This window comes from Plectropomus leopardus, chromosome 9 (assembly GCF_026936395.1).
Source record: "Plectropomus leopardus strain MGB_pleo_1.0 chromosome 9, ASM2693639v1, whole genome shotgun sequence".
Lineage (NCBI taxonomy): Eukaryota > Metazoa > Chordata > Actinopteri > Perciformes > Serranidae > Plectropomus > Plectropomus leopardus.
The window spans coordinates 28,414,384-28,436,873 of NC_142184.1; the positions used below are offsets into that span (position 1 = coordinate 28,414,384).

Here is a 22,490-nt window from a genome sequence, read left to right on the forward strand (position 1 = left end):
CCCTGTAAAAAGAAACGTTTTATTTTAACTTAAAAATGTCAGCGTCTGTGCTGCCTTGAATTTTTAAGTTGACTGAATTTGAGAAGTTGAATCATTACAAAATTACCTCAACTTAAGGGCAGCCAGAACACTTGACTTTTTTAAGTGAAAACAAATAGTTAATTGACTATTACAGTGCAGTCATCGGGCAGTCCTTCATAGCTGTACAACTATTTTTCTTTTTTGCCACTTGCAGGCAGCAAAAGTGGCTGTAATCACAACACTTACACTTTGTAAACTTGCTGGGGCAAATGTCTGTAACTACGTTAGGCTATGGTGGTATCTAGTCTTTCATACATTCATACTTTCTTGAAATTTCACTGGGGTATACAGAAGGTATTTTGATGGTATTTGTGTATGGCGTTTCTTTTTCACCAAACTAAGACTAGTTAAACTGCCTTGTTAACTCATTGTAAAACAGACTTTATTCAAACTCAACACAAACAAAATAAAACTAAGTTAGTCATTTAGTTAGTTAGTTCACTGTTTCAACATTCACAAGCTCTGATTTTATCGAAATGCCCTTCATTTACAAAGTTAGATCTGAAAATATGCTGTTTTCCCCCACCGTCTGATTTTGCTGCTGCTCGACAGCTGTATACAGTCCTGTAATGTTATCCCTACCACTCATACCATCAGGATTTCTAAATACCTTGGCATACCATACCACTGTGATATCATCCAAGCCTGAACTACTTGCCTATCAACATATCCAGTACACACAAAGTAAATTAGCATTTACTTGGAGCTGCGTTTCTGTCTTCTTGACAGTTGTAAGTCCAATAGAGTGGTGAAACCCAGTTCTAAAACCCAGAAATGAGTAAGCTTGTTAGTTGTCCCTTTTCCTCGTCTCGGTCGGTGGGTTTTTTGAATGGGTTTTTGGTTTGATGCCTGAAGGTCTGTGGTTAAGGTTTTCACGTTATGTTAAAAAACATAAAATACATCTGTAAATACCCAACTCGTGAAATTGAATCCTTTACGTGTCTTCAAGAAGATAGTTACTAACAAGGGGCTAAATGAGACAGATACAGAGGTATGGTATACACCAAAAGAAGGTGGTGTTCGTTTATAGCGTTTTATTTCTGCCGAGCATTTAACTTTGAAAAAAAATAATCATAAAAGTTGAGTTTATATGTGAAGATTTTCTTTCTTTACAAAACATGCAAGTATTATAAGCATTTGTTTGATGCAGAGCTTATATTCTTCTCCTCTTTATTCACATTTAGCTCTGTTTTCATCCCGTTTAACTCCTGAAGGAAATACGTGTCCCAGCTAGTTTCTAACTGATCATGCTATCCTTATTCACTTGTATCTATGAAAAGTAATGCACTATTATTTGTATATAAGTCACGTTATTGTGAGCGAAGAGGCTGTGATCATGTGATCTGTGTACTGCAGGCTGTCTGCTGTTATATGATAGGAGCAAAGGAGGAAGTCAAGTTACATAGTATACACAACAAAAAGAACATCAGGCTGGTGGATGGGTCAAACAAACACAGGCCTTTGACCCAGGAGACAGGGGTATGTGTCACATATTAAACCAAAAGTCAGTCATGTCAGCATGTTAAGTCACATTAAGTAATGTAACGTGACACCCAGACCTCCTAAGCCTAAAAGGTGAGGGCGCTTGTGAGAAATCATACAAACAGCGTACACAACTTTTTGTCAGAGATCAAAAGTATCATATTGTATACTTTGTTTGAGGATACAGTGAACAACAGTGTACAGCGGGTTTTTCAAGCAGCCAGTTGTACATTACACATAGTCATCTAAAGCATTAAAGGGTAGAAAACTAAATCTTGCTTTTTATAAAGTGGGGGGATCTCCAAATCAGGTCTAACGAAATGACAAAATGTTGCAGGTTCACGTTTTTATTTAAACAAGTTTTAACCGTAAAATGTGCCCGGCGCGTTACCCAACAAAATGTTTATTGCATTTTTATTGATACACAAACCGGAGGGTTATTATGATCCTCTGACAGGTCATACTCTATAAAATTTGAATTCATGAAGGTTATTTTTGCAAAAAAAAAACAAGAACAAGAAAATAAAACATAAGTACACTTATCTCCCATAAACTTCCAAGTGTTCTTCATAAGAAATGTGTACAACCTCTATACATATTTAGAGAGACTGAATTGGGATAAAGCAGGCTCTTGGTTCTATGTCCTTTTTTATTAACACTTTGTTTTAATTTATGTAATAAATACTGAGTCTACTAGTATACTAGTGAGTATGATGAATGTGCTCCCACATAAATCTAATAAATAATTTAATTATTGATGATTATTTTTTATCATGAATATAACTTGTCATTTGTTGGGGATTTTTGTATTGAAAATAATCAAATTTGACTGATGCTGATTGTTGCAACAAAAATACCAGGCATCAGCTTTATCCTTTCAAATACCTGTACTTGTATCAGCATACGAAAGCCACATTGATTAAAGCCTGGTTGGCATGTTTTGTGTGTTTTGTCATTTGTGCCTCCACAATGTGCATTTGTCCACAAGGAGGCTGATCCAAATCTACCAGCAGCTTCAGATTTCACACAGCTCAGACTGAACATCCTGCTGTGCCTCAGTCCACGAGCCTCCAGACCTTTTTATTTATTTACTTTTTTTTAAAAAAAGGAATTAAAAAAAAGCTTCTCAGGAGACTACATATCCCCATTTAATAAGGCTTTCAAGTTAGCACCTTATTACATTGCTGTCTCTAATTTGGGATAGTGGCACCTCCATTCAAGCAGTCCTTTTGCCTTTCCCATTCCTCTAATTCATCAGGAGGGGAATTATAGTGAAATTAAAACTACTTGCTAGTATGAAAGGACTCCCCTTAGGCCCCCTGAAGCCCTCGGGTACTGCTAGAGGGCCCGGAGCCCACACTGACAGACCCTGTCTCGGTGTGGGATTTAAAAAGAAGAGCAGCACAGCTCAGATACCACCAGGTGGCAGTTTTGTATTCTAAAACAGTGAGCCTGTAAACAGATGACATGCAGATATACAGATACCATGCAGATCTACAGTACAGTGTGGACCTTTGTGTGTTTGAGTTTAAACCAGGTCAGTTACACCCTGTCATGAAAGACAATATGCTGCCATTCAACACATGCCGAGCTTTGCACATCAATGTTTTCACACTGTGTTACACAATCAGATGTTAGAGGCAAAAGTGCCATAAAGTGCTGACTGACGTGCGATAAATAAACCGAATGAAATAAAAGGTTTCAGTGACATTCAGAGTCACAAAGGACGGTGGTGGCATTGACAGGGAAATGGAGCACATGGGGGCTTGATCGAAGGCATAATTATTGACATCAATGAGAAGCCATTCAGTGACCTTTGAAATAACGCTGACATTTGAAGAAAGTCGACTTCCTAGAGAGCAAAGCAATATGCCCACAGCTACACGGAAAACTGACCTCCACAGATAAACAACATGGGCCAAAAAATATCTGCTTTGTTTCTACAAATAGTAGAAAGAAGAAAAAAAAAGAAAAAATGTATTTCTGCCATGTCATTAACATTTCCTCAGCGAATCCATTTTGCAGTGGCAGATGTATTTTTAGTCTGGCAATCACTGTCATGTCTGAAATAAATGGGAGCACCGAGTGAATTAATTAATCACTGTGTGACTCCTGGATTTCTTCACTAATTGGCACTTTCTAAATATGGACAGAAAGAGCTTTTCCTTCAAGAAATCCGTTAACACACCAAGGTCAAACAGGCCTCCTCGCGTGGAGGGACGAGAGAGAGTGTGTCTGCTATAGGGACAAATCCCACAGCGTTACTCTATTTACTCTAGCTTTATATTCATTTACAGGAACCTGCTCCATCTCAGTGAATTCACTGTACTGTTTACGGTAAATTTATAGCATTCCTATAGTTACTAACCTTGCCTTTTCCTGTTTGACTTTACCTTCAAAAAGCCTGGACTCTATGTAATGTCCAGTGATGGAAAGTAAATAAGAACATTTTCTCAAGTACTTTACTTAAGCACAATTTTGAGGTACTTGTACTTAAAGTGTTTCTATTTTTTATCTACTTTTTTGTTCTACTCCACCACATCTTGGAGGCAAATATTGTACTCCACTACATGCATATAATAGGTTTAGTGACATACTTTACAGATTCTGATTATTCATAAAAATGATAATCAACTAATAAATGATCTAGTCGTGATTCAGATTAAGCTATCCAACAACATATAAAGTCATTAAAATGAGCTCCACCTTAACCAGGGGCAACACTGAAGTGATGAACTCTTTAATGCATCAGTAATTATAATCCAATGATACAATATATGTTTTTCTGCAATGGGCTAAATAGTGCATAATGAGTACTTTTACTTTTGGTACTTTAAGTATATTTGGATGCTAATACTTTTTCACTTTCACTGAAGAAAATATTTGAATGCAGGAGTTTTTATTTGTAACAGCATTTCTGCTCTTTTTGCTCTTTACTTGAGCTAAAGATCTTAGTATTTCTTCCACCAGTTGCAGTTTTCCACAATTATTCTAGTATGAGGTGTATTGATTGTTACAGATTACAGTAATGTAACTTTTTACCCCCATTATGCAATAGTGTGGGCTTCATTTCAACAATTTGGGGGACATATAGGGTGGTCTGGGGTCTTCCCCCAGGAAATTTGGAGAGTCAAACAATTTTCTTCATTCTGGTCAGCAGCAAGTCTTCCTTTAGGTAACATAGGCAGCTGCCACTGCCACTCAGAGATGGGGCACCAAATCCCGCCCCTCCCCATTTTATTAATGTATGTCTTATTTAAAAAAGCAATTTAAAGGAAAATATGAGCCAAAGATCTTAAAGGTCTGTCTGTAGGGTACCACCTCTCATCCTGGCAATGCAGTTCACCTTAATGTGTTACATGCAACAGTACTGATGGTTGACAGGAGTATATATGATCTCTGTAGAAAGAGGAAATACAAAATCATCCAGGACATATTACAAAAAAGAAAAAAGAAGATAAAATGTGCACATTTTCACCTACTGTATTCTGTCTGTTGGTATTTTTTTAATGCTCGTTAGCAATGAAATAACGAGAGTGATGTGTCCCCTGTGTCAACCGCAAAATCTACAGCCTTTATGTCGAAAAACTGGCAGTGCAGCGTCTTTTTTTTCTTGGACATCTTGCCAATGAATTTTGACTCTCTGCAGAGGCAATCTTTTGTTTATACTGTATGTTGGTGGCTATTCAACACAGCTCTTCTCCTGTTTATTGTAAACACATCGCAGGCGTGTCACTTCTTCACTTCTTCACTCCATGATTTATATTCCAAAAGATTAAGCAGATGCTGAAAATATGAAAGCTTTATCAACTGACTTAATCTTGCATCCCTGATTTTTTTTTTTTTTTTTTGGCATTTGTTTAAAATCTCATAGATTATTGCTATTAGTGCTTATCTGAAGAGCAAATTTCTCTGACTCTGTAAACTGATGTTGTTTGAGAAAAATGTGAAGTATTTATTTCTTGATCTCCCAGCCAGAGAGGGCATTTTAATGTCCACAAAAGGCCAAACAGAAACATAACGCAGCTCTCCAAGGGGAGAGAAATATTACTGCATGCTGTTAAAAGACAAGTAAGAGGTGGAGCATTTCACTGCTCTCTGTGGAGATTCACTAAACATTTGCACCTTTCTATTTTCTCACCCCTCCATCCATGATAAACAGTGGAGAAAGTGCTGTATTTCCAGACGCTCCTCTTCCTTCTGTATTTCGCTTTCATTAAACGTCTCTCCTGAGGCCTGGATCTGCACCCGTCTGTTTATGAGCTAACATTAAACAGATGGGGAGAGTGGAGACGGAGGAGAGGAGAGACAAAGAGCAGCAGCCTCTCTCAAATTTATAGCATCTTCTTTTGTTAACGTTATGTGCCGCACGCACTAACAAGCCTAATTAGTTTTATATAGAGACACTGCTAGTTACCTGAGCCTGAGCAGAGTGCCTGTCCCCTGATCCTCACTCTGACACTCACTGTTTAATCTGTTTTACTGGCGTCGATGTGAGATGAGCACTACTGCAAAAATCCATTTGGATAAATCATAATAAAACATCAATAAGTAGTGCATATCTACAGGCAGCTGCTCCATTTATATGATTAGTTGGACTGTTTGTGTCTGTTTTGCATTAACTGACAGTGACAATGAATAATAACATGCTTTTCATTCAGCAAACTGATCGCTTTATAGGCGACATTAGTACTCTACAGTTTGACACATTAGGCACTTAAATACGGAGGCCAAGAGGTGACATACTTTAGCTTTTTTTAAAATGATGTATTAAAGTTTGATGAATGAATTACATTTCTGCCTTTTATATCTTGATACAATGAATTGAAAATGAAATTTAATTGTACTCATATTGACCCTTTAGCTCTTTAATTTTCCTTATTCTTGAGGTCCTTGAGCCTTATAAAGGAAAATGTTAAAGATGTCGGTAAATTGGAAATTAATACATCATTAAAAGTGTGCCATTGGAAAAAAGGAATGGGGGAAAAATAGGTTTCAGAAATATTGGTATTGTCCAAACTTCTTTCCATGAAAGGGGGTTGGTATTTAAAAAAAAAAGAAACAACAACTGTGCACCAGTTGATAAAGGACTGGTGCCGAGCCTGCCCTCTAAATAAGCGTATGCATGCATGCAAGTACTTTTATGTTTCTATTGTTTTGCTGAATATATTTTAAATGTCAAAATTCAGAATGGGTTATGTTAAACTGACTATGGTTTTTTGTCAAGGAAGTGCTTCTTGTTGCTGTTGGGTGAACACACCAAAGGACATTGGCACTGGAGACCAGGGTTAGCATCCTGAGTCCAGTAGATTTACACTACTAAAATATCTTGGTTAAGATCAGAGAAATATGTTTTTGGTTTAATATTTTAAAAATCGTGTCCAGCCAAGTCAGTGTGGACTTTTTTATACATTAAACCTTAACTTTCCCAAACTTTTACAAAGTGCTCTGAGTCACTTAAACATAACTATTAAATATTTTCCTAACATTGTGTTTTTGTTCCTGTCAAACACATTTAATATGAATATTTCACAACAGATGTATAATGTCTTCGGTGGCTCTAGAGGAGTTTTCTGAGAAAATAACCCTGTTGATGTCACCTGGGTTATACTGGCTTTGGTTTGGAGACTAAAGATTTATAAATAAAGGGTGTGTTAAAACAAACTAGAGGTTTGGAGTTTCAGTCCCAACTCCTACAAATGATGTTCTAAACGTGTAACTTGAAACAGCAAATTTGCTTTTTGAGGGAAAGATGATGCTGAGTGAATAACACTTTCTATTAACATGACAAAATGTTGTTAATTAACATAGCATACCTGGCAGGTCGCAAAAATTTTGATACTGAACGTATCAGAAAAATATTTAATTTGTTTTCCACCAAAAAAAGGCAGTCTTGTATTACATTATCCACTCATAATGAGTACAGCATTATTTTATTATTTATACCATTCTTATTAACATTTAACCAAAATCATGATCTTTCCCTAACCTTAACCAAAGCACTTTGTTGCCTTAACCTGAGCAAGGAGTCTCGACACAAACCCGGCATTCTGGTGTCAAAATCCTGGATATTTTTCCAACGTCCACCCCTATCACCTCCATTCGAATATAGTACAGTGCATACATGTAGTGTTTCATTAACTCCAAGTAACAACAGTAAGGATGTGGGCATTGACCAGGCGAGAGAACGATTCTGTGTTGGTTGTTTTACAGGAAATGTACAATCCACACATTTTTGGAGCCTGACAAATAGGGATTAGAAGCAGTGGTGTAGAGAGTTTACCCACATCTTTTTTTCTGTCTGTGCAGTACACATACCCATCTGTCCAAAGCCATGATAAGAGTATATCCACCTCTTCCCCATTGACCTACCCAACTACCTCGTAGCACACCCATGTCATCAACTACCGCTACACCACTACAAATACAACTTTAATCAACTCCTTTATCCTCTGCTAAATTCATAACCTTTTTAAAGCGTACCCACTCTACAAGTTGTTAAAAATGGACAGTTAGTAATGAAAACTAATATCTATAACTAATAATAATATAACTGTAGTTAAAAATGATTTTGTTCTCTGCTCTGTGATGTATACCTTTACAGTAAATATCTGATCACTCTGTCATAACACAAAAATCTCCTCTGGAATTCATGCTGAGCTTTTCATTGTAGGACAAACTTTTTTTCTGTTTCACAAACCCTTTCCTTTCCTGCTGCGGAGATGATTTGATTCTGACTCTAAAAGGACGACTTTGAAGACTTGCATAAGAATAACTGGCTGCTGCCGCAAACCCTCTCTGATAATAACCTGTTTCACTTGTTTGGTTCCCTTTTTACTTTGAGATACAGTAAATTTAGCAGAATAGAAACAGGTGATGTGCTCTAAAATTGTAGTTTTGTTTTGTCCCCCTTCACTCTTTCTGCAGGGAGTTTAGAGGTCAGCCCTGGAGCTGGCGCCGTCTCGTTTAAGGACACTAAAGCAGTCTGAAGTCTGATCCTGAGATGGCCTCCCTAAATATGAAGCCTCGACTCCTTCCTGATGAATGCAGTGGAATTTGCAGTGGGATCTGGCAGATAAACACACGCTACAGGACGGAAGATTTACACCAGAGCAGGTTTCTCCTTATCAGAGTGGAAAATGCTGCAGGACGATCATTCAGGTCAGTGAGTATCCTCAAGATTATTTCAAAGAGCCTGACAGGACAGAACTTCCTCAAACTTGAAGACTTACTTTTGGTATTGTGATTATGGGATGAACTGCAAATCATGCAGAAAATATTTTCATCCACTTGGAAAAACTTGGAGCTAAATGTTTTTTTTTCTTCTTCTTCAGTATTTGAGGACATAAAAGGTCCCCTAGTTGATTTTGTTTCACTGTGGAGCTCTACTTAAAGGGATTAACTGGTAATGGTAAAATAATATATTACTGATTTCTTTTAGGTAAGGCAGCCCGTGTGAATACTGTGATTTTGGTTGCATCAGCCAAATTACATTGTCAATGATCATTTTGAAAACCAATTTTTAAGTAATTTATCATGTTAGAAAATAGCAAACATTTTATGTTTTTTATACCATATTACAAAGTGAACACATTTGAGGGATTTTTTTTACTTTTTTGACAAAATTATTAGCATAGAGCGCATGTGATTCACACGTGGGCTCTCATTATTTATTTATATGCACAGCACAAATTCTACACTATTAAAACATGGCTCCAACCTTTTTCCTAAAGGGACGTCTTTTCTATCATTTAGTAAACTGACAACCTTTGTCTAAGTTAGAAATTGCACAGATGTTTCATATCATATCCATAGCAATAACAGTACAGAACAACTAATTCTATTTCTTGTGATTATTGCATAAAAGAGTAATTTTCCTGATAATTTTAGGAACTTAGAAACTATTTGTTTAACAATCATACATACTTAATAGGCTTATTTTTGGACAAAGTCAGTATTTTTAGCTATCTCTGTGGTGCTTGGCTGTTGTTCTTTGGTTGTTAACTGCGTACTTTTCTTATGCAGGACATGTGTGACATCTGTTTTTATAAGTTAATATCCTGAATGACAATTTTAACTTTAAAAATAACAAATTCATTTAGTTTTCTTCACAGAAATGAAAAACATGCTCTGACACAAGCCTCCTGTTTATACTTTAAAAAAAAAAAAAGATTTCTTACACCCCTTAAAATCAAAAAGGTCATGCAGTCCCCTGTGAAGCCTTGATGACTCCTAGTGGGGGTTGAGATCCCCAGGTTGGAAACCAGTGAAATGTTTTTAATCATTTTTACCTTTAAATTGTATTAACAAACTTTAAATGTTGTATCAAAGTCAATTTTCCACAATTACAGGAAAGAAATTCAAATGGTGGAAAGCTGAATCTTGGATTTACTCATTGTAATCACTTTTTGATTGCTGAAATCAGCATGTGCTCTCTCGTGATCAATTTTAGAATATTTGAAGCCTAAAGACCTCAGTGTCCTCAATTTTAGTTACAATGCAAACTACAATGTTGTTTAAAGAACAATGAACTAACAATGAACACACAAAGAACTCAATGAAAAAAAAATATAGATACTTCCATTGTTTATGTTATACAGCTATACTCACTGTATTCAAGTCAAAATAATAAATTAATCAAAATGGCATATTCACTATGCCATATGCAGATATGGCTGCCAGATTTGATGTGCCTTGAGAGGGATTTTAGATTTCATTTTAAAAGTATTGGGGAAAAAATAATATGTATTTATTCATCAAAAGTTGAATGTTTGTGAGCATATAAATAACAAAACAGTTCGAATTAAGTGTTTCCTTTTTGGTGTTTACATGTGGTGCGTCACCTCACATTGAGTAGGAGGCTTTTAGTGGAAGCACTGAAGTGTCCCTGCACCACCTCGTCCTGCTGCAAGAGCAGAGTCGGGCTTACAGAGGCAGTACATGCAGCCGCAGGAACATGATCAAATCAGTTTGTTATTGGGGAATGTACTCTCCGGACAGTAGGAGGGATTTATCCGCTGACTCAGCCTCTTATACAGATTGGTTAGCGGCGCTGTGTCACTTGAGTGTGGGTTTAAGGACAAGTGTGACGGACCAGAAAGATCATGAAATGCTGGGATTAAATCCTACTGCATCACATCTTGCTGCCGCATCTTGCTAACTTGTCCACATTTGGACATATCTGCACGTAAAAACAAAACATCCACAGTCCCAACTCCTCTGCTTGCCTTTCTAAAGAGCTGAAACATACTACTGAGCTTCTCCGTCCACATTATAAGATGATAAGTATCTACTATTGGACTGGATTTTAAATTGGGATGAAATTGTTCACATTCAACAACTACAGCTCCAATGCAGGGCTCCTATTGACCCCCAGTCCTCCCACTCGGTGCACTGTGCATGCATCATGTATCTTACCCATAGCAGGCTACTCATGATAGTTTTCGAGTTTGTATTTGATTTCATTGTATTGTGCAGAGAGCCACAGAAACCAACCAACCAAGTAATTGAATACTACCCCTAACTATTTGATTAAATGCTAATTTATTTAGAAATATGTATAAAACAAATATTATCCAGCTTCAGGAAGCGTTCTCGTAGGCAATACCAAACCACTGTTAGCTCATTTAAAAACTGAACTGCATGAATTTGGTTTAAAATGCAAGTTTGAAAATACTCCAAGGCACGAATGTAGCCACAATTTCTTTGGAAAAATAGGATTTAGTTCAGCAATAGGCCTTTTCCTGACAGACATTTTGAGATGTCATGGAAGGAAAGGCACAGGTATAACTACTGACATTTGTAACGACTGATCCTAAGTGGAACAGAGCGGTTGTTGATGTAATTTGGCCTCATTATACTCGTTCTTTCCTGACAAACAACTCAAACTGTGTGGAGTAACAAAGGTCTGGTGACATTGAGAGCTGGTGTTATTCTATATTTTTATAATAGTAGAAATATATCTCATTATTTGTCTAAAGTCACTTCCTCTGTACTGTATAGTGCACTGGTTCCCAACCTAGGGATCCCAATCCCCATTAGGCGTAGTCAAAGCTTCATAGGAGGTTGCATGTCCACTTGAGTTTAAAGTGTAAGAAAACTTTTAATAAAAATATACAGTAGGTCACAATGTCAGCATTTCATTTATTTCTGTGAAAAAAAGAATGGAATTGTTATTTTTAAAGTTAGATTATATAAAATATAAAAAAAGATCTCAGAACACATTCACAGAGCCCTCCCTCTCTGCTACAACTTCCTAGTTATGTTCACTATTTTAGTTAAATGGACACCTGTCTAATTGGCCTGTTCTATTTTCATTGATATGCATTTATTATTATTATTATTATTATTGTTGTTGTTGTTGTTGTTGTTGTTATTGTTATTATTAATATTATTATTGTTGTTGTTGTTGTTGTTATTATTATTATTATTATTATTATTATTATTATTATTATTATTGTTGTTGTTGTTGTATACTATGATATTATATTATTTAATATCATACGAAAATTCTATATCATATGTCATTAGTCACCGTCATCAGTTTACTCAATGACAGAAAAGGGGTCCCTTGAGGAAAAGGTTAGGAACAGCTGATATAGTGCACAATATTATCACTGTCATTATTACTGGTGACATAATTCTTGGTGTTAAACTGGTGCACTACTGTATATTGTGCCTTTAAAAGCTTCTGCACTGAAACCAAAAAAGTAGCATCCACAACATCGACTCTGTTCGAAATTGCATACATGCAATGCGTGCATAATACAATCTCAATCAGTACATACTGCATACTGCCTAACATGAATAATTAAGTGTGCCATTACCATCAGACTGTTCACATTGAAGTATACTCAAGTAATATGCCTTTTCTTCCACATGACTGTATTGACCACAACATGACTGAGCCGATCTGCCTGTGAATGAAAATGGTATCATAAATGTTTACCTTATCAGTTTAGATAAAAATTACCTCTTCCATTCAATGTAATATTATCCAGTATTACTTTAAGGCAAATTGATATTACTAAATATTTCAGTGTTCAGAGGTTTTTTGCTTCAGGGCATTTTAAATGTGAGCTTCCATGTTTTTCACATTTTTATGCGTTCTGTTGCCTCGCTGCTACCAGAATTGTCTGTCTCGTGTTGGGTAGCTTAAAGAGATGTACAGCATTTTTGGGCAGTTGAGCATGTCGTGTAAGCTCACACCACATAAAAAAAATTCAGAATCAATATTAGTTTAAGTCTAACCACTTTTAACCGCTTTACCTTGCTGTCAGACAGACCGTAGTGTACTGAAGGAGTTATCTCAAAGCCACCAGACTCCATTGATATAAATAATTATAATTATACTTATGTAATTATATAATTATACTTCACAGAACACTGAAGTTGCTGGTCTACTGTTACCTCAATCAGTTCATTTGTAAGATAAAGCAGAGAACCTATTCCAAACATAGCATACACTTAAACTGATATTTATTTTTTTTAGGTGGCTAATATATGACGTTGTTGTGGGGCCACAGCAGTATATTGCTCAGCTTTGGTGCTGATAGTTCTTTTTTTTCTTTTTAAGAAATTACCATAGCAACACAGTTCATAAAAAGAACACAGAAGAAATGTCCGATAGGTTGGACACCTATGTTTAACGATATATCTTAAAAAAAAAAAAGTAACTGCTGAAAATAACAAAGGAAATAAACAAGTTTGCCCGTTTCAAATACTTATACTGCACTTCTCTACCCAGAAGTGATTGTTTTGTTGCACAACGTCACAATAATTTTGGTCCACACCTATGCTTGCATACATAAATTCATATGCTCTACAGTTGGAACACACTACCTGTTAAATTTTACATCATAGTGAGTAAGAGTAGTGTGTTAGAATGCAATTTCAAACAGAACCATGTACACTAGTTTCTGCTAACAGTCCCACAATGTAATATCTCATATTTTACAGATCTGAAGATCACAGTAATGCAACACAACCCCTGTAAATTAGTGTCCAATTTCACAATTTACTGTTCACGATACAATAAATTAATGAGTGTCTAATATAAAGGGAGATGAGTAAATAGCTGTGATTTCAGCATTAAACCAGCAATACATAGTCTCAGCCCAAGGCCCATTGATTCCCACAATGGATAGTAAGTTAATGTATTATAATTGTAGTTGCTTAGAGTTGTTCTTTGTAATTTTTCAATATGTCTGAAGAAATTATTAATATTCCCAATGGCCTATCTTTTTCCTATGCCTTTGCATTACCTGCATCATGTGACCTGCTCACTACTTTGCTAAATCGGTAGTCTTGGTGGTATTTTGATGCCAACTTGAACGCCAAGCATGCCATGTATACGGCTCCCCATGTCATAACTACGGGCTCACAAGTTCCATTTGAATGCATTTGAAAGCAATAGTGCAAGGTTTAAGACACCATGACAGCACAGAGGAATACGCTATCAGCTTTTGAATAAACATTTAGGGAACGATCAATTTATTATGAGTTTGGGGCTTTTTATAGGATTTGTTGATAGAAAAAGTATAGAATGTCACCGTGCTTGTCATTTAATATCTCTTATATGTTTCTTATCATCACAAAATTTACCAACAAGACATTATAACAAAAAATGTGTTCAGTTAATTATCATTTTTTCTAAACTTAAATCATCTTTTTGGTTGCTGTTGATTAAATATTTTACTGTAAATGTTAGAACTCCATTAGGCTCACAGTTACGAAATCCCATGCTCTTATCCAGCGAAGTTAAAACAACCACTGAGATTCTTTGCTTCTTTGCTTTTTGTTTGTAACCAATGCCAGTCTAATCTGTGTACGATGTGTTGTTATGCTCTATATTCTTGACACTTGTCTGTGTTGTCCTCTGTTTGAGGTGCTGCTGTCCTCTACCAGGCTACACTGTTTTAGAGCCCACTCCTTGTTGTCTCTGCTGCAGATATTACACAATCAATTAGATGCAGATTGTGCTTGGTAAAGTGAAGGGTAAGAGACACTTCAGCTGAAAAGAAAAGCTGTGAAATTTACGCCACACCAAAGGTGGCGAGGCATAACTTAGCTAAGCAACTTTTTGTGAAATGGATAAATGGGGAGCTATAAAAAGAGAACTAGAGTAATTCTGTTCAGAGCGGGGAGCGAGGGGTGGGAGGCAGTTTGCAACTTTCAGCCTCCAAAGGCAAATGTGTGTGTGTGTGCGTGCGTGATTTTGTGTGCGTGTGAGGGAGAGAACGAAAGAGAGAGAGAGAGCTGACACATAATGAGGTGCAAGAAAAAGCCTACACTCTGCATTGTACTGAGAACAAAATAATAATAACAGCAGTGACTAGAGGCAGAAAAATCCAATTACAATAGCTATTACTCCCTCTACTGGTGGACAGCCAAGAGGGACAAAAGAAGCGATTTGCCCAAATTTCACCCAAAGCTTAAATAGCTTCACCCTTTGCCCTTTTCAGTGAAGGCCCTGCCAGAATACGGGCTTTGGGGAAATTGGGGCTGAGCAGTGGATGCTGGTTATCCTAAGATTTGGATGCTTGTGAAAGCTTATGGACAAGAGCGCGAGGGCATTTCGACTGCACTCTGATGAATGTACTGTAGCCCTCTGTTGAGAACATAAAGTTTAAAGCCCTCAAACTCACCATCTGGTTAAGACCCCAGCTGACAAAAACTGTTTTGTATTCAAGACAGCTGTGGAAGAAGGTCATTTAAAATGCTGACGATCAGAGGTCATGGTTGCATTCAATTTCACTATGTAAAAACACCTCAAATCAGGGGCAGCATCCCCCACCCTAAACCCTCTAAAAAAATGAAATAAAATAAACATGCCTAAAAAAAATATTCAATAAATTAATTAATCAATTATTCTAATACTAGAATATGGGAAGGCAAAAGCTATCCAAGGCGCAGTACGAAAATAAATAAATAAATAAGTAAAAGTTGCAGTTTGCAAAATTGCACCTACAAAGTCTTATTGTTTGACATTACTTATTGAAGTTTTTAGCTATGTTTTTCATTCGTGTTCATTTCTTATTAGCTCTAATCAGCTCTTTGTGCTGGTTGAAATAATATATATAAAAGAAAATATAACAGATTGTTTTGTGTGTGTGTGTGGGGGGGTCCTGGCCTTTCCTATGGCACCAAATGTGCTCCGGCCCTGCTTTAAATGGCACTTTGTTTAAGGTTTAGGATAATAAGTCACCTGTGACTCTCACTTCACTTTAGCTCCACAGTTGAATGTAACTGGTTCGTTTTTAGAGGCTAATTTTAGCAAAATGTGCTCTAAACAGGAGGTGTTTGTGAGCTGAATTCAGTGGCATATTTGTGATGGAAGCTGTCCATCTGTTAATTCCCTTCCTTTCCTTAAACACACCAAACTGAGCTATTATGCTGGCGGTTATATTTCAGAGGCAAGAGCCTTTTCATGCACCAATTTGTGCCTTGTTTGCATCAGTTTATGGTGTAAATGTTTTCATCACGATTGCACGTTCTTAACATTGAGAGAGGCATGTCCCTTGTGCTCCCCCTAAAATCTACACCTCTGCTCTGTTTAGATGTACTAGTCCTGCTCACAGAGGCCTGTTGTAGTCCATGTGCATCATGGCACCATCTTTGACCCTGATCGAACAGGCCTGGAGGTGGGTGACTTTATCTGCTACACAAAGAGGCACCCACTCACCTCACCTTGCATTCATCTCCATAAAATAAAAAAAAATCTTCAGCTCTCTCTGTATGCATATGCATTATGCAAATAGTGACATCAGGTCTATGTGCCCTGAGGTAAAGCAGAGGAGAGAGCAGACTTGAGGTTGTGGGTGTGCAGAAGTATGTAGAGAGTAAAGCCACATAAATTCATGCTGTAAGTATAGTACAGTGCATTAGTAATGTAAAGTCGTGGGAGGCGACACACAGTGGGGAGGATCAAACTAACTGGCGATATTTAGCTTTAATTAATGTGGATTTTTCTCAGCTTTAATGGTTTTAATTACCTCATGATTTACTGTCCATAGAGATATGTGTATTATATTGTTGTCCTCATAATGTAATTTTCAGTGCTCGTTTGCCTTTTCTGATTAGACTTTATCCAACTTTTTTATTCACCTCTTGATTTTTTTGGAGCTCTCCGCAATAATGGGCGACACATTCTAGTAATCACACCTGCAAGAAGTCAAAAAAACAAAAAGACAGAGAAAAGCTGATCTCACCAGGTGAAAATATCCCCTCCAACGAAGAGCACACCGAGACTTGCCAGCAGGAAAGTTGGGATCTCCATTCCGCCCGCTTTGAGATAAATAATTGAAGGGAGAAAAAAAATAAAAGTTTCCCGGAATGGAAATCGACGACAAAGCCACGGAGTTTTATTTCAGCGCGCTCTCCTCGTGATCCGGCGCTGCCCAGAAGAAAGTAAAGTGTGGTGCTGATGCTGCGGAAGATGTTGGTGATGATGATGACCCCATGATCGTGCTCCACAATTCCTCCGCGTCCGGGAGCGCACGAGAGAAGAGCGCGCCGAGGAAAAAGCCAAAACTCCCGGTCCGAGCGCAAACAACGAGCCGATCCAACGCTGCTGCCGCCGACTGTCCTCCAGCAACAGAGCAGAGAGAGAGGGAGAGAGGGAGGGATGGAGAGAGAGAGGGAGGGATGGATGGAGTGGGAGAGAGAGTGAGAGGGATGGAGAGGGAGAGAGAGTGTCACTAATCTGTCGATCCCTCCATTGCTTGGCTTCTAAACGTCAGATTCAATCTGGACACGGAAAGCAGGGGGCGGCAAGACATGTCACGAACATAGGACTTCATTATGTAATGTTAGACACATTTGAATCACATCCATTAGGTAATTATTGTCCCAAATGAAGTCGGTTTTCACTCTGGTGAAAAAGAAAAACAAACAGCAGAGGGTGGAAAGCGGGTAGGGGCACCCATAAGTCTTTGAATTAAAAAAAGTCTAGGGGACCTTAATTAACCCTCTGAAACCTGAGGAAACTGGCTTCATTTCTTACAAAAACATGGGCAGAAGGCAATGAGCAACTCAGGAAGAAATTACCCCAAAAGAAGCAAAAAACAAACAAAAAATAGTACAAGAAATACACCTAAAAATTAAATAAATAATAACAAAGAAAAACATTTCTTTTAATCAAGGAAAAAAATATGCTTAAAATAATAATAATTCTGTAAAATATTTTTAAAATATGTAATTGAGATAATTATAAATATAGTTTTTTTTGTGTGTGTTTTTTTTCCATGGCTTTAAAAAAACGATTTTCTAAATCTACACATTTCTTGCAATTTGTGGAACACTTCTCACCAAATTGCTCATTGTCTGCTTTCCTTTTTTCTAACGAAAGCAAGCTAATTTGCTCAGTGTTCAAAGGTTCAAATACTTGTGAAGGCGTCCGACCACAGCCCAAGAAAAGTTATGTGGATCCATCTTTTTAAGGGTTACAGCAGCAGTTAGTGTTTTCACTAAGTCAAATGCTGTCATGACATAGCTGGCAAAGTCGTGACTGATGCCCCTTTTCCCACCAAATTTACTGCATATATGTGGGTTTTTTTATGCGAGAAAAGCAATTAAAATTGGTCATACAGTGCTTCCCCATTTTAAACCAAAGGCCAGTGGTGTCGTGGAGGGTAAACGCAGGTATATAGGGTATACCCACCTCTTTTTCTGGCTGTTTACAGCACCCCAACCTAGTAGCAGAAATGCCATTGGAATGCCAAAGCAGTATATGCGGCCCTGCAGTAGATGAGTAAGCTTTTCTGTTTTGTTTTGTTTTGTTTTGTTTTGTTTTGTTTTGTTTTGTTTTGTTTTGTTTTGTTTTGTTTTGTTTTGTTTTGTTTTGTTTTGTTTTGTCTTGTCTGTTTGTTTGTTTTTTCTGGTGTGTGACATTTGATGTCACAGACAGGCCAAAAACTGGTTGGTAAACAGCAGAAAGCATTATGGAGACTAGTGAAAATGTTACTGTGGTGACTTCTTTTTTTTATATCTCTTACTTATTCAGTCTTTATCTTTTAAACTCAGTGCCAACTAATTTGGAACAATGTTTGCATGCTGCTTGGATGAAGATTGACAATATTTTGTCACCACATCATTGTATTATGCCAGCAAAGAGGCTAAAATTAGCACGTCCACCCGGATGTGGTGCTTCCATCACTGCCGACTGGCTTTAATCAGAGCTGAAGCTGATGAATAACTGTGACGCCTGCAGTCATTTGTCCCAGGATTGAATGTGGATTGCAACCTTTCCTACTGAATACAAAAGACAGATGTTGGGGTTTTTGTATCCAGTGGAAAAGTGGCCCTAGTATGTATTCGCTAATCAGAATAATTGGTGACGAGTTCTTGTAAAGAACATGGTGAGGAATGAGTAACCACTCTGATGAGAGGTTTCACTGTAGCTCAACACCTCCACCCCAGACTGTTATATAATTCTGTTGTAATGCACATATAGATCTGAATGTTCCTCAAATCAGGCTCCTATTACTGTAACGGGGGTTATCAAGGACCAAGGGCCACAATTTGAGGAGATATAGTTTTACAAGAACCCAGTGGAGATGCAGTATAACATGACAAAGTATAATAAGACCCCATTGACACTAAAGACATATTGGTAAATATGACAGGGCACCATGGTGGCACAATTGTCACACATAAACCATCCAGAAACCTTCATCGCATGTCACACCTCTCTACTTTTTTAACCATTGAGTGAAGATGACCTAAAAATACCAAAAACAAAACACTTACACACACCATTATACCATTTATCCATTTCTTAATCCAAATACAAAAATAGTTGATTTCTACATGCACTCATAAAGCAAAGTAAAAAAAAATTTAGATTTTTTTTCTGTCCATTCCAATGGACAAATAGTCTTACAGTAGAAATCTATAATGTTAAAAAGCTATAAATCGTTAACACTTTTAACACAAGTAATATAGCATCTCATGTTTATTTTAAAAATTACTTATACACAAATCATGTAGGCTACTTGAACAATCTGATTTGTAGAAACATGCCGTGCTTGTTAAAGAAGGGGAAGTGGCGTTGATACAATCCACTTTAGATGATGTGGAACACTATGATTGGCTTACAGACATCCCATCAAATAAGTCTGTGCACTTGGGTAGAGTCAGATGACACTAAACACGGCTCTAGACTTCCTTGGAAAATTATGTCCATTTGAAATAGATCTGAATGGTTTAAAACATAAAATCTGTAATGAGCACCAAAGACACAATATAGTGTATAACTCCATGTACTGTATTATGGCCATGGGGTATCAATAATAATCAAAAAATAATTTATATAATAAGGCAACCTACATAGGGGAAATCAATAATAAAGCTACTAAAAGGATATTTCCCTGATTCAGTGCACTTTCAGAAAGTCTTTTTCCAAGCGGTGTTCACAATAATTTGTGTACCTGGTTTAATAAGATCACCAGATACAAGAAGCCATAACAAATATTCAAATCGATTAGAAAAACAAAACAAGGTAAAGTTATGCTACCCATGACTTATCATGTGAATTTCCAAGGATTTATTACATTATAGAAACATTATATGAGTCCCACAGGTAATCTCAGAAAGCCTTTTAATCCCCTCTTAGCCTGATTAAAAAATATGTGTAGGATTGATGATAAATATATCTCCCTTGTAGTCAAAATATGCACACTTTTATGTATTAAAAGGAACCTCTGTGCACCGCGGATGGAGTAGTTCAGTGCGCAGTTTCAGTGCACCTGCCCTGGTTTCTCCTGTCTCACCCTGGGGAGCAGACGCAGGCTCGGAGTCAGTGGCTTTGGATTCACTGTCTCTCCCTCCCACTGGACCTTTTGCACTGCAAGTTGTTTTGATATGAAGATAACAGGCTACGGTTACACGCTGCACTACACTGTACGGGACTGCCGTCTCTGTGTCTCTCAAACACAAACTATCTCTTATTCCTTTTATTCCTTTCACCCTTATGTATTCTCTTTCTCCATCTCTCCCTGGTTTCCTCCTGTTGATCCATCCTTTATGCCAGCTGGAGTCTTTGTTTCCCCTCACAGTTTCTTTATCTCCACCAACAAAACCTGCCCTCCATCCTACAACACTCGCACACACACTCGTACTATTTATTTATTCAGTCTCCCATGGTGATACAAAATATTCCTGAAAGATTTTAATATGTTATACAGCAGTACACACACTTTTCTCCTTTCGCTTCTTCTGAATTCCTCTTCAATATTATGATGAATTGAAAGACAGCTTTGTGTCAAATAAAATCTTTCCAGTATAAAAAAAGCCCATTGTGCCAATGCAATACTGATCAACTACAAATTAACGTCCTTCTCCAGTGTAAATCAGATAGGACCATACGGTTTCTTGCATGCTCGACAAAAGATTTTGCATAACTCACAGATTTATCATTCTTTGATTCAGCTGAGACATTTTCTGCTGAGTGTGGCTTGACTGATATCAATCAGGAGAAATAAACCAATGTTGGTGGAGGAAATTATATAGAAAGGTAATGAAAATGCTGTTATTCAGTGCTGCTAGAAAGCATTCCCATTTTAACATTAAGAACTTTGCCTGGTATTTATTAGTGCATTATGTCATTTTATTGCTATTACTCTTATTTTTTTGACTTATTGGGCAATTTTGGCAGACCTTATTTGTCATTATAGTTAGTAATATGTTACTATCTGCCACCAGCATATTTCAGTTGGAAGTTCAGGAAACAGGCGCCTCAGGCAGAGCCATTTATCTGGACTTACTGGATCATATTTTCTGGAAAGAGACATAATTGTGGAACTTCCCAAATGTATTTTTTCTCTTGGCGTTTTGAGTACCACAAGCCAAGAGTTGTAATGTAGACTCACTGTATTCCTGACACTTTTTGCGGTGAATTCACTTTGATGCATTAAAACATGCACACACATGCTGGATTGCATGCCTTATCTTAACACTTACACATAGTTTTTCTCCATTTTTTGACAGTGATTTGTCATGTCTGGTTGAGTAACAGTCAATCTAAACTTGTAAATTTTATAATTTAAGGTGGAATTAGTTTATAAAAGGCTTAACTTAAAGTAATGTGTGGCCATTTAAGATATTTTTAGCCTTTTCGTGATTGAAATCACAGTGAAAATAGTATTTTGTTCATACAGACTCCCCTTCCCCAGAGCTTCCAGTTACAAATCCTCTCCCCTGCCCTGTTTGTGCAGCTGCAGGCGTGCATTGAAAGCTCATCCTGATTTCTCTCTTATGGCCAAAAGATTCAAAAGACAAAAAAATTATTACACACACACACATATATATATATATCTATATATAGATATATATATGTATATATGTGTATATGTGTGTGTATATATATATATATATATATGTGTGTGTGTGTGTGTGTGTGTGTGTATGTGTATATGTGTATATATATATATATATATATATATATATATATATATATATATATATGAGTCTTCATTTGTTCCATTACATTGGAGAGATGGCAGACATTTCTACAACCAATATCTCTAACACTCCGCAACTCACAGCAAAACAAGCTATGCTGATAAATGCCACTACAGGTAAGAGTAAAAATATGTATTTACATTTTGGGGTTGAACTGTCCATTTAAAATGTCTCTCCAAACGTCTCTGGTCTGAGGCGCTGGGACTTTATAATGGATCCATGGTCTCAAGGGGCACCAAGACCCCTCCCATTGCGTCCCGTCTCCTTGGAAACACTTCCGGATTAACTTTTCCTGTGACTAACGTTAGTAAGTCGTTTGGAGAAGACAGCTTGCCGAAATAAGAGAAGAGTAAATGTTCGTTAATTGACGTTTTTATTTTAAATGTTTTACAATCTAAATTCGGCATTACTTTTGTATTAGTTGTCAAGCTTTGAAGCTTTCTAAGGTAAGTTAGCACCTGCCGAGA

At 37.1% G+C, this 22,490-nt stretch overlaps 2 protein-coding genes across 3 annotated transcripts in view; one reads left to right on the forward strand and one right to left on the reverse strand.

Annotated features, from left to right (window-relative positions):
- gabrd (gamma-aminobutyric acid type A receptor subunit delta) overlaps window positions 1–17,263 on the reverse strand; it is a 28,006-nt gene extending 10,743 nt beyond the window's left edge. Inside the window, exon 1 of the mRNA XM_042492137.2 lies at window positions 16,773–17,263. Coding sequence (XP_042348071.1) covers window positions 16,773–16,840 — 68 coding nt within the window. The 5' untranslated portion in view covers window positions 16,841–17,263. The remainder of the gene's footprint in view (window positions 1–16,772) is intronic.
- Window positions 17,264–22,282: 5,019 nt separating this feature from the next.
- cfap74 (cilia and flagella associated protein 74) overlaps window positions 22,283–22,490 on the forward strand; it is a 69,765-nt gene continuing 69,557 nt past the window's right edge. For both annotated transcript variants that reach the window (XM_042492576.2, XM_088082431.1), the window contains exon 1: window positions 22,283–22,469. The gene's annotated coding sequence lies outside the window, so the exon portion shown is untranslated. The remainder of the gene's footprint in view (window positions 22,470–22,490) is intronic.